The sequence below is a fragment of the Monodelphis domestica genome, chromosome 3 (assembly GCF_027887165.1).
Source record: "Monodelphis domestica isolate mMonDom1 chromosome 3, mMonDom1.pri, whole genome shotgun sequence".
In the NCBI taxonomy this organism is placed as follows: Eukaryota; Metazoa; Chordata; class Mammalia; order Didelphimorphia; family Didelphidae; genus Monodelphis; species Monodelphis domestica.
Window position 1 is genome coordinate 448,939,795 of NC_077229.1, and position 16,350 is coordinate 448,956,144.

The following is a 16,350-nucleotide window of genomic DNA, read 5'->3' on the forward strand; positions in this document are numbered from 1 at the left end:
TAACAAAGACAATATACTTTCAGTTTCATGTCTGAAGGAAAAGGGTGCATTCTATAACTGAGAGAAAGGGAAAGCTGTATTTCCTTTATTGAGGGGGGGGGGAAGGAAAGGAGAATGAGAAATGAACCCTAGGAAGTTTGCTTTTATTTGCTTAAGAATGACCGTTGTTTCCTGACCACTAATCATCAGATACGTTTTACCTCAAAGTCAACAACAGCAGGGTTTTCCTTCACAGACTGCAGCCACTCAGTAAACACAGTCTCTTCTGGAGAGGACCCTTTTTTCTCCCATGCCAAAGCAGCAGCATGTTCACTTCTTCCTCCTCGGACCAGAGATAGGGATTTTTCAGCTCCCTGCAAAAATGAACCTGTGGAGGGATTTCAATGAGAGAGTCCCTTCAAATGCATTGTATCTTTGCTAGGGGACAGGAAACCAACAAATCCCAGTTGAGCAACAGAAAGCCAAGAAAATGACTCCTAACAACTTCTGGCCCCTCAGCCCTCAAAAACCAGGACTTTCTGCCTCTCTCAGGGACATCCAATGAAGTTAATCAAAGTAGCTCACCTTCCCCAGAGACAACCAATAGAGGCAACCCAAGTTGTACTACCCTGGAAACCCCCTAATGTTATAAGATCTCATGATTTCCCCACCCTGGTGGGACTCCACAGCAACCTCTACTAGCATCTTGTTGCTTCTTTCTTCCACTAAAGCTTTGGGCTCATTATCTCTTGGGTTGAACCCCCATCACTTGGACTCACAGTTGGAAACCATTCCAACTGGTTGACAATCCAATACTGATCATGGGATCCATTACTAAGTGCTATTACCTAATGAGAACTGCCCACCTGCTTACTTACCTTTCAAGCAGTGGAAACAGAACCCAATCACTTGACCTACCCCACTTAGTCCATATAATTTCTAGGTCTTGGACAACTACTATCTGTTCTGGCTTAAAGAGCAAAGCCTTGACACCAGAAAAACCAGTTCTGACATGTCTAATGTTACCTCCATAATATTTAACCATTGAAGATTAAAAATTTAAACAGCAAGAAACAACTAGTAGTGACTTGGTGTAAAAGGTGTAGCTAATGTGTTCTATGAGTGGGAAATTTAATCTGGTCCCATGACCAGGATAATCTGATCCTTGTGGGTCCTGAGTAAGTCTTAGCTATGGCTCTTGTGCTTCAGAGCTAAAACATCATTTAATAATTAAAGAAAATACTGGGATGAAGGAATAGAATGTAAAGAAACCCAGTTGCATGTAGGTTGCCAACAGGCTAGGACCATAGGCTGAAATGAATAAATAGAACTTGAACCAGAGAAATGTAAAATCTTACATCTGGAATAAGAAAAAAAATCAACAGTACAAGTACTTGATAGATGAAGCACAAAGCATGGTTAGATAATAGGTCATCTGAAAAAAAAAACTAATCTGGAATTTTTAGTGGACTGCAAGCTGAGCAAGATAAGGCAGAAAAAGAACCAGGGCTACCTTAGGCTACATTGAGAGAATCATAATATCAGGAAAAAGGGAAGTAATATTCTTGTTGTACTAGTCTGAATGGGTCAGGTCACAAGTGGAGTAAAGCCTGTGATGAATTATGGATGCCACATTGTAGCTCCCAGTAGTGAGAGTGGACCCCAGTAAAATTAATGCCAGAATCACTCCTCACATGAGATCCCCAAAAGTCCTCCTTTCCAAGCCCTCCTCTGCTGTACTTGGTAATAACTGGCTGTTCTTGACAAATCCACTGAAGCAAATATTTCCCTGAGAATCTGGGCTAGATAGTTACATAGTTACCCGTGATTTATTATCCTATAGAAAAGACTTGGTGAGGTAAACTAAGTCATTGTACTAAAATTGTAAATCATTGCTAACTATTTTCTATGTAAAAAGCTTACCTCATCCCTTAGCCTACATCACTTTCTTTATAAAATACTAGCTGTGATCAATAAACTTTGCCTCTGATTGCTCCCAGCTTCAGTGGCCTTCCTGACATATGTCATCCTTCTCCCCACGTCTCATTCTCCTCACCCCTTCGGGACCCCCAAATGTTTGTCAGGACCCCTTAGGACACCACATTTCAGGAAGCCACATTAATAAGTTAGAAAGTGTTCAGAGGAAGACAACCAAGAAGAACAAGTCCTTTAGATGATGTGATTTGAGGATAGGTTGAAAGAACTGGGAATGGTTAGCCTAGAAGAGAGAAAGCTAACAGGAGAAATGATAATTGTATTCAAGTCAAATCCTATACACCACTGCATCTTTCTTACCAAGAGAATCTGCCATTACCTTCATAGCGATCTAACATCTTGTTGGTGGTACACCTGTTCTCCACTTTCTTTTTCTTGAAGACGAGCCTGCGTTTAACAGTTTCAATGCGGACACAGTGTTGGGATTCTTCCTCTGTTAAGCCTGAGGAAGCAAGACATGAGCAGAGCAAACCTGAGGATAATCCCTCCAGGTAACAGAGAAGCAGGAGAGACCAAGACATGATGACCCTTCCTATTTTAAGTAGGGAAGGTGTTTGTTGAAATCCAAACATTACTTTGCTATTTCTTACCAATCAAGTCTGATTATGAATGTGAGACAAGCTATAGACATTTATAAATTGGTTCTCTTTCTAAGTCCAGTTTCCTCACTTTTAAAATTAGAAGGTCGGGCTAAATAATCCCTGAGATCCTTATCAGACCTAATCCTCTGACTCTAGGATCCCTTCAATTTTGTCCCTTACAATGATAGCAGGGTAAAAAGGACTTTACCTGAGTTCTTCAGTTCTTCCCGGCTGTATTGATAGAGGAGATCATAGGTACCCCCCATGGAACCAGAAGTGAAATAATGGGTCCCAAAGTCATCAAATAAACGGCTGTATAAGGCATAATTATACTGAAGAGGCAGATGGTTAAGTGCTTTCAAAAAGACATCTGAGAGTTGTAGTTCGGTGGGTTTCATTGTAAAGTTGAGCACAGAAATGACTTTATGGACTCTAATGAAACTGGAATCCTAAAGAAAAAAACAAAAAAGCATTGCTATTAATGGAGGCTGGAGGCAGTCACGTAAAGGACTTCCATGGGCCATTTTATTCTTCATTCCTCCAGTCATGTTGACTCTAAACTAAAGGACTTAAGGCAACTTTTATAGCATTTTATGAGCTCACAAAATTCAAAATAACTTCACATTGAAGGAACACCCATCTTCCATGATTCCCTAGGGATATCACATGAGATTATTTTGATAATGTCACATATGGGCCTTGGTGGGGATCCATGAGAAATATCCCTCTTCTTTCAGGTCAGTGCAGGAAGAAATTAGATCTCAAAAACACTGAACAGCCAAGATGTTCTAGCAAGTCATGGTGAGCCTGGGAATGAAAGCCTTTTTCTTCTTCTTGCCCTTCACCAATAAAACCTCAGATTTAGGGCTGGAAGGAATGTTAGAGACCCTCTAACTTCCTCCTTTTCAGACAAAAACACTGAGGCCCAAAGAAATCAATCTCACATGTGTCTTAGTCACCTTTGCCTCTGATACCTGCTAGGGCTTTGGCCTTGGGCAAGTCTTGCCTATGTCTTGCCTGAGGTTGTACATGTATAGAATGACAGAGCCAGGATTTAGAGCCAGATCCTTTGACTCCAAAGGCAGGATTCATGTTTCCTCAGGGTATTTTCTTTTTGTAATGGCTGCCTTATGTATCCCTGCCCCCAGAAGATTACATCCCAGGTGGAATAGAAAGAGCCTGGGAAGCCAAGAGACCGAGGTCCAAGGTACAACACTCAGCAAATCACTTGACCTCCCTGGTCCTCTATTTCTTCATCTGTAAAACAAACAGGTTGAATTAGAAGTTGCCTAAAGTCCCACCCAGTTCTTAAATTTTCTGATTCTAAATGATTTAGGAATTATTTTAAAAATACACTCTCTTCTTCCATTTGTAGATAAAATAAACTAACTATAAGTAATCGATTAAACCAGCTCTTTTCATCTCATCTCTCTTTGTTAACTTGGTACCAAGAAGTTCTATTTTGGTTTTAACAGCTTATCAGTCTAGATTACCTTCTAAATTGTCCCTGCTCTTTTCCAATTTTGGGGTTGTAAAATATTTTTCTTCTCAAAAAAGAATAAGTGTACCATAGATCTAGGGCTGGAAGGGACCTCGGAGGCTATTTAATGCAGCTCTCATTTTAGAGTTGAAGGAATTGAGGCTTAGGACATTAAGTGACTTGCTCAAATTTTCATTGTACTCCCTTCTGCTCAATTTAGTAAACATTGATATAGTACCTACAATGTGCACAAAACACAAATAGAAAGATATATATGACATAGAGCTTACCATCAAGGAAGAAACAACTTAATCGGGTGGGGATAGGGGATAAGACCCATAGTGGGATGACATGCTTTTCAGGGTAGGTGTAGATATCATTTCTGACACCCTGATGATTCTTTTAATTGGCTGCTGAGCCAAAATTACATGGATACACTAAAGGGGCAATCCTGGTCCCTTCAAGTTTTCTTTCTGCTGGTCTCAGGCATAAGAATCAGTTTCTGAGTTTTAGAGTCATCTTGGACAACAGGATGCAGACTACCACATCTTCTCTGGACTGTGTATTGGATTTTGGCAGGACCCCTCTTTCCCACATCTCGAAGAGGATGCTACTGCAGACTTAAGCAGTTTTCTGATTAGAGAATAGGTGATAAATTCAGAGGAAAGACCCATAAAACAAATGAGGAATTTGAGAGGGGGGAGGGTCAAGGAAGACTTCTAGGAGCTGACATTGAAGTTAAGAGAAGAGAGAGATTTTAAGAGAAAAAACGATGTGGTTTGGGTGAAACCCTTCCAGGGATATAAAGAATTGGGGAGCAAAGCTAGGGAAGGAGCACAGGGCAGAAGGTAAAACAAGTGGGGAATGGAAATAATTCCATTTGTCTGGATTATAGAGCCTTGAATGACATTCTTGAATTAAATTCATTTGGCAAAGGAAAAATAAAAAAGACCATGAGTCATTTCCCCCTACCTTTTTGTGGGAAGCTTGAATTGCTTGTTTGAAGGAGTATTGTTGAGTGATTCTTTCCTTCCTTTTTGTAGACAATAATAATGGAATCCCTGAATGGCTATGCCCTTGGAGATTATCTGATTTGTGAAGAACATGATCATTTCCCAGAGGAATTAAGTTACTATAGAAATCAGTTTGCAAATCATCTTCTTCATTGTTCACCTGGAGAAAAAAAAATCTTGTATATTACCCATGAAATAATAAATCATCTTGATTTGAATGCAAACTGCATTTTGATTTCTCTCTCCTTTCCTCTTTACTCCAAACCTGGCATATATAGCTAAAATATAAGCCTATCACCAAGTTTTGAGTAGTGTAGACCAATGTAAGCCTTGCTTGTATTCCCAGAAACAGCAAAAAGAGAAGCAGTCACTTTTTCCCCAGTGTCCCACACACTGAAAGATATATTGTCCTGGGGCTGGTCCTGTATGAGAAAAGCAGATCCCATCTGTTTGAATACTTATTCCTGGTGACCTCTTGCTGCTAGGGCCCCTTAGAGATAAGCATCTTACTTCAAAGCTTCAAAGAATTCTCCCCCACACCTGGATCCTAGAAGCTGAAGATCTGATTAGGTAACTTTCAACTTTCCATCCTCATATGCCACCCAAGATAAGGTGAACATCTGAAATGTCATCATTATGCTCAGTTTCAATATGCAACACTTTCTCAGCTCCTCTTTGTTCCCTCTCCTCTGACTGAAAGACTGAAAGATGGAACCCTAACCTCCTCCCAAAGCCTTCCTTTATAGAGACTTCTGAACTTTTCAAGGCAAAAACTGTCTTTTCTTGTTTAAATACCCAGAGTTTAGCATAGCTCTGGATACAGGATAAAGGCTTAATAAATGCTAATTTAATTAATTTTTAGACATAAAGCAAGAAAGAATATATAGTCCAACCACTCAGTCTCCATTTTCTAGATGGAGAACCTGAGGCCACAAAAAGTTAAGTGTCTTACCCAAAATTTATAGGAAGGATTTGAACCCATTACCTCTGACTCTAGAGTTCTTTCAGTGTACCACAGTAGAATTATCAGGAGAATGAAGGAGAGGAAGAGTATAATACCAAGAAACAAAGTTAGAAATCCAAATAAGTGAGGAATAAAAACATTTGAGCCTAAATCATAATGATGATGCTCCCCCCCCCCCAGAGGAATAAGTAGGAGAAACAGCTTTTTTTTTTTTGCTCCAAGGAATGATACTGTGGGTTCACTGGTGCCATCAGGAAATCTATCAGCCATAGGCAAAGAAAGAAAAAATAGTGGTGGTTGGTAACTTCCTGCCTTCCTGCTGAGAGCTAAAAAGGCAGCTGTTTGTCAAGAAGATGTCAAAAATAGAGAGGTCTGCTTTCCTTCCTGGGGCATGTGACAATGAATATTTCCTGAGATTTGTCAAATCTAATCATCATTTCCCACTAATTTATATGATGACATGTGATATCTCCAGAAGGAACACAGAAAGTATTGCTAAAGAATATTATTATTTAGGTAAGAAATTAAAGCATTTACTGGCACTAGTGGGATTTTCATTATTACTGATGACTGAAGTAGGGGATTCAGGTGAAAGGTGAAAGGAGAGTTCTGGTGGTCAAGAAAATGCTGTTGAAGAATGAGGTTACAATTTCTGAACTATGACTTGAAACTTGAATGACAGACTCTTGACCAGGGATGGAGTATACTTAAGGAAGTCAAATACAATTTATAAATAGCCATAACTATTGATATAGAGATAGACAGAAATATATAGCTATCTGTTGAGACACATTATTTATTTATTGATACAAATACAGAAATAGATATAGATATGATCATAGAAAGATATATTATACATAGAGATATATTTTCTTGGAGTCTTGCTAATTTCATTTAGAGCATTTTTAACTGGAGAAGGAGAAAGAAAACTGTACAGATCTGGCAAGGCAGACACAGCAGACAGTAGCAAATATAATACCAAAAGAATAGCAAAAGAGAAGAAAATTAATTCTCAGGAAACTTTATGCAAGAAGAAATCTTACAATAAAACATTTGATCTCTGATGTATAATTATAGACACACAATTTATGGATACTGAAAAGAGGGAACTCTATGTAGATCCTAACACAAAGAAACAAATTTTGCCTCATATATATCACTGACACTTGGCAAGCTGAGACACATGACTGGAATATGACTGAAAAATATGCTTTATTCAAAAGGACTAGAATACAAAAAAGAGGTGATATAGTCACATTATATTTTAAGAAATACTCATGGAGAAATACAGGAACCAGAGCAAGAGAATTGGAAAGCATAAGGACATCTGGATAGATGCAAGAATTAGAAGAGGGGTCTGGGAAATGTTTTTTCAATATTTTCAATATTTTTTTTACCTATTTCTTTGCCAAAAGCAGAGCAATTAACAAATTTTTAACTTTCCATAATGGTAGTTTTGCATGCCAAAAGTTCCTTTCTTCTGATCTGGATTTGGGCTCTTTAGGACAGTTATAATCTAATTGCTACCTAAGCACCCATAATAGCAGCTGTACAGGGAACATAGAGAAAATTCCACACATTACCCCATTTTACCAATACATCTCTCTCATATGGAAGATGCTCTTGGATAGAGAAAATTCTCCATTTTTCCTTTTTTTGGGGGGGGTGGCACAGAGTGAAGTTTATAAGATGAGTAATGATGGATAGATTCTGACAGAACTCAGTTCTTTTTTCTTCTAAACTCACCTTTCTTCCAAACCTTTCCTTGGGTTCATCACCTTTGTGTCATCTTCAGCCCCTCACTCTTCCTCACCTTTTTGTCAGATCAGTTGTCAAATTTTGTCATTCCTAATTCTATCTCTCTCTTATTGGTCCCCTCCTCTCTGTTCATAATATCATCCAAGTTCAGTCCCTTATCACCTCTCACCTAGACTACTCTTACAGTCTTTTAACTAGTCTCCCTGTTTTAAGTCTCTCCCTTTTATAATCCATTCTCCAAATAACTGCCCAAATGGTTTTTACTAAAGCTCAGATCTGTCTTTATCAATAGACTCCAGGATCAAATATTATTTTGTCTTTCATCCTTTTGAAATGCCTATTTTTGTATGTTCTATGATAAACATAATTATTAGCATAATAGTACAGGCATTTAACATGAATAAGTAAAGATACACCTACTGAAGGTTACTGCTCAAAACTTTTCTTTTTTTACACTAATAGGGATCATGATCAAAAACATTTGAAGCCCATTGGGCTAAAACACCAAGCTGGGAAAAGTAACATTGCCAGCAGCAAATCACTTAAAAATAAACAAACAAAAACCCTTTACCTCCCATTTTAGAATTAATGCCAGGTACTGGTTCTAGGGCAGAAAAACAGTAAGGATTAGGCAAATTCCGGGTTCACATAGTTAGGATGTCCTGAATCCAGATTTGAACTCATGACCTTCCCTTCTCCAGACTTGACTATCCATTGAACACTTAGCTGCCTCCTACAAAACCAGATTCTTATTAAAAGGAGAAGTTTCCTGTCTGGTTTTCATTAGACTATTAGATTTCTCTTAAGCCTGGAGCCATTGGCTTATAGTATTGGACTTATTTTCATTTCTGAGTTAATATCTATAGAAAATCAGTAATGGGAATGAAAATATCTTAAGAATCCTGAATCAATTGAACCATTTCCCTTTGTGAAGGTTGGGCCCACTACCCGTTCTTGAGGATGTCCTCAGTGCTCTCCACCCTAGGTTTTCTGACTCTCACATGAAATCCCACTTCCCCCACTACATTGCAAAGTGTACCAAACTTAGTGTTTGGCTTAGAGGGCTCCTGTGTCACAAGGGACCTGTAATAGAGGGTTAGTCTGTTTGTAAAGAGAGAGAGAGGGAGAAAGAGTGGAGACCTCCCTTTCTCAGGTTGGGGTTCAGGATCAAGATCACTCTTCCTTGAGTTCAGACCTCTGTCACAGACCTCCATGTGGTTGTACCTCAAAGTTGATGCTCTCTATATTGGCTGGGACACGGTAGGGGTTACTGGTTCTGCTGCTTCTGACAGTTCTACATTTTCCTCCCATGAAAGCATTATCAAGGACTTCTCCTCTGGGCTCTCCTGCCAGAATGTGAAACCTAGGGACAAAGCAATATCCAGGAATTGAACAACAGTGAAGCAGTACCTTCTTTTTCTTCTCCCCTGAATATTTTCTGAGATACTCTGGGGAGGAGGATACTTTATTCTGGCCTGGGAAGTCATGTCTAGAGGGTGAGGATAGGTGAGGATTAGGAAGCCAGAAGCCACCAACATACTCCTTCAGAGTCATGCTTAGCTTTTTATCAGTCTCCTTAGCTACTTGTTCCAGATTTGACATAAATTTAAACTTTATCAATATTTCATTATTTGCAAAGCAAACATAGCCTTTGAAGTTTGCTTATAAAGAAAAATAATATAATACAATCTAATAAGAAGAGATTCTTTTTTATTTGAAAAATTTTATTTAATTAATTAATTTAGAATATTTTTCCATGGTTACATGATTCATGCTCTTTCCCTTCTCTCCTCCCACTCCCCTCCCAAAGCCGACACAAAATTCCACTGGGTTTTACATGTGTCGTTGATCAAGACCTATTTCCATATTATTTATATTTGCATTAGGGTGATTTTTCCCTGGTTACAAGAATCATATTCTTTCCCCCTCCCCCCTTCCAGTAGCCAACACACAATTCCACTGGGTTTTACATGTGTCTTTGATCAAAACCTATTTCCATGTTGTTGATGTTTGCACTAGGATGATCATTTAGAGTCTACATCCCCAATCACATCCCCATCAACCCATGTAATCAAGCAGTTGTTTTTCTTCTGTGTTTCTACTCCCACTGTTCTTTCTCTGGATAAGAAGAAATTCTAAAGATTATCCAGTCTTAGAATCTTAGGAAGCACACTTAGAAATGGAAAGGACCTCTATGAAAGTCAGCTGGTCTAATACATTCATTTTACAAATGAGAAAACTGAGTCATGGAAAGATGAAGTAATTTGCTCAGGGTCATACAGATAGATAGTAAGGTAGAATTTGAACCTAGATCCTTACTGCAAACTCAGAACTCTAATTCTTTTATTTTACAAATGAGGAACTATTTGCTAAATAAGAGATTTATTCCAAGTCATACAGGTAAATAACAGAACTACTGGAGATTCCAATTCAGATCTTTGGAATCCACATTGAAAGTTTTCAGTTTTCCTCTTACACTGTGATGTCTTTTCCAATATAGCCCTGAGCAGGGTTACCTTCTCTAGTATCTCAAACAAGTGGTTATCTAGTCTCTATTATAATATCTTCAATGATGGGGGATTTACTTTTGATCAAGGTAATAATTTCACTTTTTTAGAAACCTTTTGTTACTAGGAAATTCTTCTTTATTTGGACCTGAAATCAAACTACTTGAAATTTCCTTGTAGTTTTCCTCAGGATAAAATTTAGGGGCATAGTTATAATAATGATAAACAATAATACATAATTTTATAGAGCATTTCGGGGTTTACAAAATGTCTTATAAGTATTATCTCATTTTATCTTTGCAACCCTGGTAATTAGGTACTACTATTACTCCTATTTCTTAGGTGAGAAAATTGAGGCAGAGAAAAATTAAGTGTGTTGCCCAGAATCACACAGCCAGGAAGTATCTACCAGATTAAAACTCAGGTCTTGTTGAATCTAGGGACAGCAGCTTTATCCACTGTGTCACCTACATCTACTCTCTCGTAGAGCCCTGTCCTTAGGGTTCAAACACTCAAGTGTGAGTCCTAATTATGTTACCTATAAGACTCTGGGGAAATCAATTCACCTTCCAAATCTTCAGTGAACTCTTCTATGATTTAATCTTAGAGGGATCCTGGGATGATAAAAAAGATAATACATGGAAAGTATTTTTGAATCATACCATAAAGCGCTATAAAACTAGTGAGTTTCTCTCTTCCTATAAGGCAGTTATAGGAGCATAAATTTAGATAAAACCATAATTTTGCACTTCATGTGACTACATGAAGCCCTGGATAACTGACTTGTCCAAGATCTTGCAAAAATGGATCTCATCCCAATCCCTTGACTTCAAACAACCTTATGGTGGCATCATAACTTTACCATTAGAGAGTGGAAGCTAAGTGACTTTCCCAGAGACACAACTAGGAGGTATCTGAGGCCAGAATTAAATCTGGTGCCTCCTATCTCCAGGCCTGGCTGTCTATCCACTTAGCCACCTAGCCTCCCCATCCTGACCTCTTCTTTTTTACAAATGAGAAAACGGAGGTCTAGGTTGCTGAAATTACTTTCCCCAGGTCTAGTGGTAATTAACATCAGAGGTAGGACTCCAGAAGCAGGGCTCCTTCCATCCCTTCCTTGATATATGTCAGTTGTTATTTTCCCAGAATCACAGAATTTTAGAGTTAGAGGAAATCTCATTAGTTTTTTAGGCAAATCTATCCATGAAGAGAATTCCCACTATAATGTACCCAATAAGTGATAATTCAGATTCTACTTGAAGACCTCCAAGGAGGGGGAAATTTCCAGTTCTTTAGGCCCATTTTGGAGTATTCCAACCAATAGGTAGTTTTTCTTGACTTTGAGCCTAAACTTTTGCCTTTGCAACCTGTAACCATGTTCTTGGCTCTGCCCTCCAGAGATATACACAACAAGTCTTTAAATACTTGATGCAAACTATCACATTTTCTGGATTAAATCTTCTCTTTTCTAGGTAAAACATGCCCATTGCTTCAATTAGTCTTCAGATGACATGGCTTTCAAGGCCTTTTAACATCCTGGATGTCCTCCTCTGGGAATTTCAGGTTTATTTGTGTCATTTTAAAATCATAAACTGAGCTTCCTACTCCTAATGAGGTCCAGCAAGGGCACAGAGCACCCTGGTATGATCATTTGCCCAAATCTGAAAGCCATGGGTCTTTTAATGCTGGCCAAGATCCCATTTGCTTTTCTTCTCTTCTGAGTGCTAAACCCCATTATAGAGTCATATAGAACTTATAGTCCATTACAGAACTCAGACCTTTTTTCAGATAAACTGCTGTCTAATCATCCCTCTCTCATTATATCTTTGCAAAATGATTTTTGTGTACACAAGTATAGATTTTACATTTGTCCCTTTTGAATTTCATCTTATTAGATTGAGCAAAGTAACATGCCTATTAAAATCCTTTTGAATCTTATCTATTTCTCCTAGATTTGTGTCATCTGAAAGTTTGGTGAGCACACCCTCTATGACTTTATCCAAGCCATTGATATAAAAACAATAAGCTACATAGGCTCAAGATCAAGCACAGATGTCTGTGCTTCACTGGAGACCTTCCACGTTGACAGTGAACAACTCATAAGTACTCAGAATTTAGTGATCCAAACAGTCCTGAAGCCACCTCATTGTATTTTCACCCAATCCATATTCCATCCTTTTAAAAAAATAGTATGAGTTTTTTTTTAATCAAAAGCTTCATTTAAAAGCTAGGTAGATAATAGCCACAGCTACAGTTTTCCTCTTCTACCCATTAAAAGTCCTATCAAAAAAACAGAAGTAAGATTAGTTTGGCATGACCTTTTCTTGATAAAGTCATGTTGACTCTTTGTAATCACATATTCCCTTTCTAGATATTAGCCAGCTTTCTCCTTAATGATCTATTTTAGGATTTTCCTGGGAATTAAAATCAACTTTACAAGTCTACAGTACATACACTTTGCTTTCTTCCATTTTTTTGAAAATCAGGACAAGATTTTTACTTCCATTTTACGCCCCCCAATTTTTCAGAATCCTTCATATATCACTAACAGTAATCTAACAACTGAAGAAGGAAATGGCAAATCCTCCAGTATCTCTGCCAAGAAAAATCCCATGGCTATGTATAGTCCATGGTTTCATGGAGAGTCAGACATGACTGAACGACTGAACAACAGCAATTCAACAATGGTGTCTGCCAGTTCCCAAGAATGTAGCTCATCAGGAGCAAATGATCTGAATTTATCAAGGGTATGCATGCATCCAGACAGTCTCTTAATATGTCTTTACTAATTCTGGGTATGAAAGGCTTTTCAGTTGGTTCAATTCTGTAATTTCTGGGGGCAGCTAAGTGGTGCTGGACAGAGCACTGGGCCTTGAGTTGGGAAAACTCATCTTGCATTCAAATCTGGCTTCCAACACTTGCCGAGTGACCATGGATAACTCACTTAACCATTTATCCCAATTTTCTTATTTGTAAAATGAGCTGGAGAAGGAAAGTTGTTCAGTATCTTTGCCAAGAAAACTCCAAATGGGGTCATGAAGAGTCAGACATGATTGAAAATGACTGAACAACAATTTCTAGAACTAAGGTCATCAATAAATTAAAAGGAACTAAAATCATAATTGAGAACCTCTGCTGTCTCTCTATTGTTAACCATTTGCTCTATGCAAAGCTCTTATTTCTTTCTTTGACCTTCTTTTTTCTTCTAATAGAACTTGAATCCCTTTTTGTTGTCCTCAACTGCCTCAGTTCAGAATGAGCTCAATTATTTCTGACACTTTATGGGATTGTAGCTTTTCTTTTCTTTTTTCCAAATTAAAAAAAAATAAATTGGCTGAAGAGTAGCTTGTGCATCCATATTAGACTCTTTGGACAAGCTGCACTTTTTCCTTCTCATTAGAATTGTTTTCCTTTCTGATTTCAGACTTTCATTTTTGTTCATTTCACATCTTAACTGGACTGATTTCCTCTGCAGATTTAGTCAATAGAATATAACCTACTTTCCTTTGAATTTTTCAAAATCGAATTTCCTAAAAATTTCTGGTAGATGTCAAACAATGCTGGATTTCACCTCTTTATTGCAAACTCTGGAAGGGAATTGGTTACCTCTCCCCAAGGGTTCCCACCATTTTTACCCTCTGAAACCAGTTCCTCCCTATAAAGGAATCAGATCTAGAAAATACTTGCCCTTCATTAGCTCCTCTACCTTTTGAGGGATGGAATTATTTTCTAACACAAATTTCTAAGGCAAAAGGAAGATAGTAGAAGTTCTACTTTTGGCAGAAAGAGAGCTCTAGTAGATATCTGTATGAATAAAGCGCCCCATTCCTATTGTGTTATGAATCTATATCTGAATTGTGATCTATTCCCCCAAACTCTTAATCTACTTCTCCTTCCTGTAGAAATGATCTGTGATGTGACAAAATAACTTCTGTTTTTCTCTTTATTTATCTTAACCTAAATATTTTCCATTATGCTTTCCTACTCTTGCTCCTAGACTTCTCACAAGAATATGCATTAGAGTCTGCCATCAGGATAGTGAATATAAAGCTAGAATTACAGTCAAATATAGTTGAGTTAAATTCTGCTTCAGCCACTTCCTAGCTTTCTGATTTTGGGCAAGTCTTTTAACCTTTTTCAGCATCCATTTTTTAATCTATGTAATGGGAATAACTACAATAGCTACCTCAGAAGATCACTGAAAGGATCAGGTAAAAGAATTTTCAAACTTTAAAGTGTTATATAAATATTAATCGTTATCATAATGCTGTTTGTAATACAGTGCCCTCCTAAATCCCCAACTCCTCTTTTCCTTTTGAAGAAGGTATACTCATTGAGGGTCACGCATCCTCGTGTTTGTTGCCTAAGCTTTGAGTATTTGTGAGTGAAGCTAAGAATTCTACTGGCTCTTTAATGGATTTCAAGATGCAGCTAATGACACATTGAATAGGGCCCTGGACTTTGAACCACGAGGACTTGAATTTAAATTCGGTCTCAGACACTTTCAAGCTGTGTGACATTAAATAAGTCAGTTTACCACTTTCTGCCTTAGTTTCCTCAAATTTAAAATGGGGATAATAGTAACATCTACATCCCAGTGTTATAAGGATTAAATGAGATAATAACTATAAAGCATTTAGCTTAGTGACATGCACATAGCAGAGTTTAAAAAAAATTTAAATTAAATTTTAGTTTAATTTAAATTTAAAAATTAAACCCTTAGCTTCCATCTTAAAATCCATACTGTGTATTGGTTCCAAGGCAGAAGAGCTGTAAGGGCTAGGCAATTAGGGTAAAGTGGCTGGCCCATGGCCACACAGCTGGGAAGTGTCTGAAGTCAAATTTGAACCCAGGACATTCCTGTCTCTAGGTCTGGCTCTCAGTTCACTGAGCTATCTAGGATGCTCTGTTTCCTCATTCCCACTATAGGTTCTTAATAAATGCTTATTCCTTTTATTCCTTTGGTGAAGGACGAGGGGGTAACTTAAAAAGGCAAGTAGTGCAGTTGAAAGAGTCTTGGATTAAGAATGTGAACAGCTAAATTCTACTTCAAGCCCTGCCATTTCTAAGCTGTGCTTTTGTGGGGTCACTAAACTTATTTGAGCCTCAATTTCCACACCTGTATAATGGGGGTGATAATCCATATTTTCAATCTCGTAGAATTGCTCTGAAGAAGGGGGCAGCTGGGTAGCTCAGTGGATTGAGAGCCAGTCCTAGAGATGGGAGGTTCTAGGTTCAAATCTGACCTCAGACACCTCCCAGCTGTGTGACCCTGGGCAAGTCACTTGACCCCCATTGCCTACCCTTACCACTCTTCTGCCTTGGAGCCAATACATGGTATTGACTCCAAGACAAAAGGTAAGGGTTTAAAAAAAAAGAATTGCTCTGAAGATCATGTGAGATAAATATGGATTCACATTTTGAAAATTGCAAAGCAGAGAGACAAGAGATGGTTAGATTATCTTATGGCCAACATATAACGTTGATTACCAATAACAGTAATCACTTACATGAAATGATAATCTCTGCTCGCCCTGAGTGGTATTCAGTGGTTTAGGCATCTCTTTAGTAATTTAAATATCAACCTACAAATGTTTTACCAACAATCCCTCAGTACTACTTGGATAGTAGTCATAAATAGGAACTTAATCTCCCAGTGTCCTGTGAAAAATAAGTGATAATTCAGTGAGCTTGATTTTATTGTTCAGGAATATAATACATATTGTGTTTTCCCCTTCTAAGAAGGTAAAATATGTTCTATTGTTCAATATGATGATAAGGTTCTAAGATTTATTTCCCTTTCTGATAAAGGAAGATAAGTATTTAGATAAGTATTATAGATATCTATTGCCCCTTAAGAAGGAGAAAAATGAGCTATCACCCCATTTTTATAAATCCCCATGTCTATTTATCAGGCTAGTAGAACTTTCCCTATACTTTGCCTTGAAACCAAGAACTTTTGGAGCCCAAATTTCCAAAGCAAACCTTTTTTTTTTTTTAATTGTTAAAGAAAGAACATGAGCTCTAGAGTCAGAACATCTGGTGTCAAATGCTGCATCTGATGTCTTCTACT

The 16,350-nt window shown here is 37.9% G+C and overlaps 1 protein-coding gene across 4 annotated transcripts in view; it reads right to left on the reverse strand.

Annotated features, from left to right (window-relative positions):
• Nucleotides 1-16,350, reverse strand: part of C6 (complement C6) — a 57,690-nt gene that overhangs the window by 23,666 nt on the left and 17,674 nt on the right. For all 4 annotated transcript variants that reach the window (XM_007487412.3, XM_007487411.2, XM_056824574.1 and 1 more), the window contains 5 exons: nucleotides 8,995-9,133; nucleotides 5,008-5,208; nucleotides 2,764-3,004; nucleotides 2,294-2,416; nucleotides 201-367 (listed from right to left, as the gene is read on the reverse strand). In XM_007487412.3, the coding sequence (XP_007487474.2) occupies nucleotides 201-367; nucleotides 2,294-2,416; nucleotides 2,764-3,004; nucleotides 5,008-5,208; nucleotides 8,995-9,133 (871 nt within the window). The remainder of the gene's footprint in view (nucleotides 1-200; nucleotides 368-2,293; nucleotides 2,417-2,763; nucleotides 3,005-5,007; nucleotides 5,209-8,994; nucleotides 9,134-16,350) is intronic.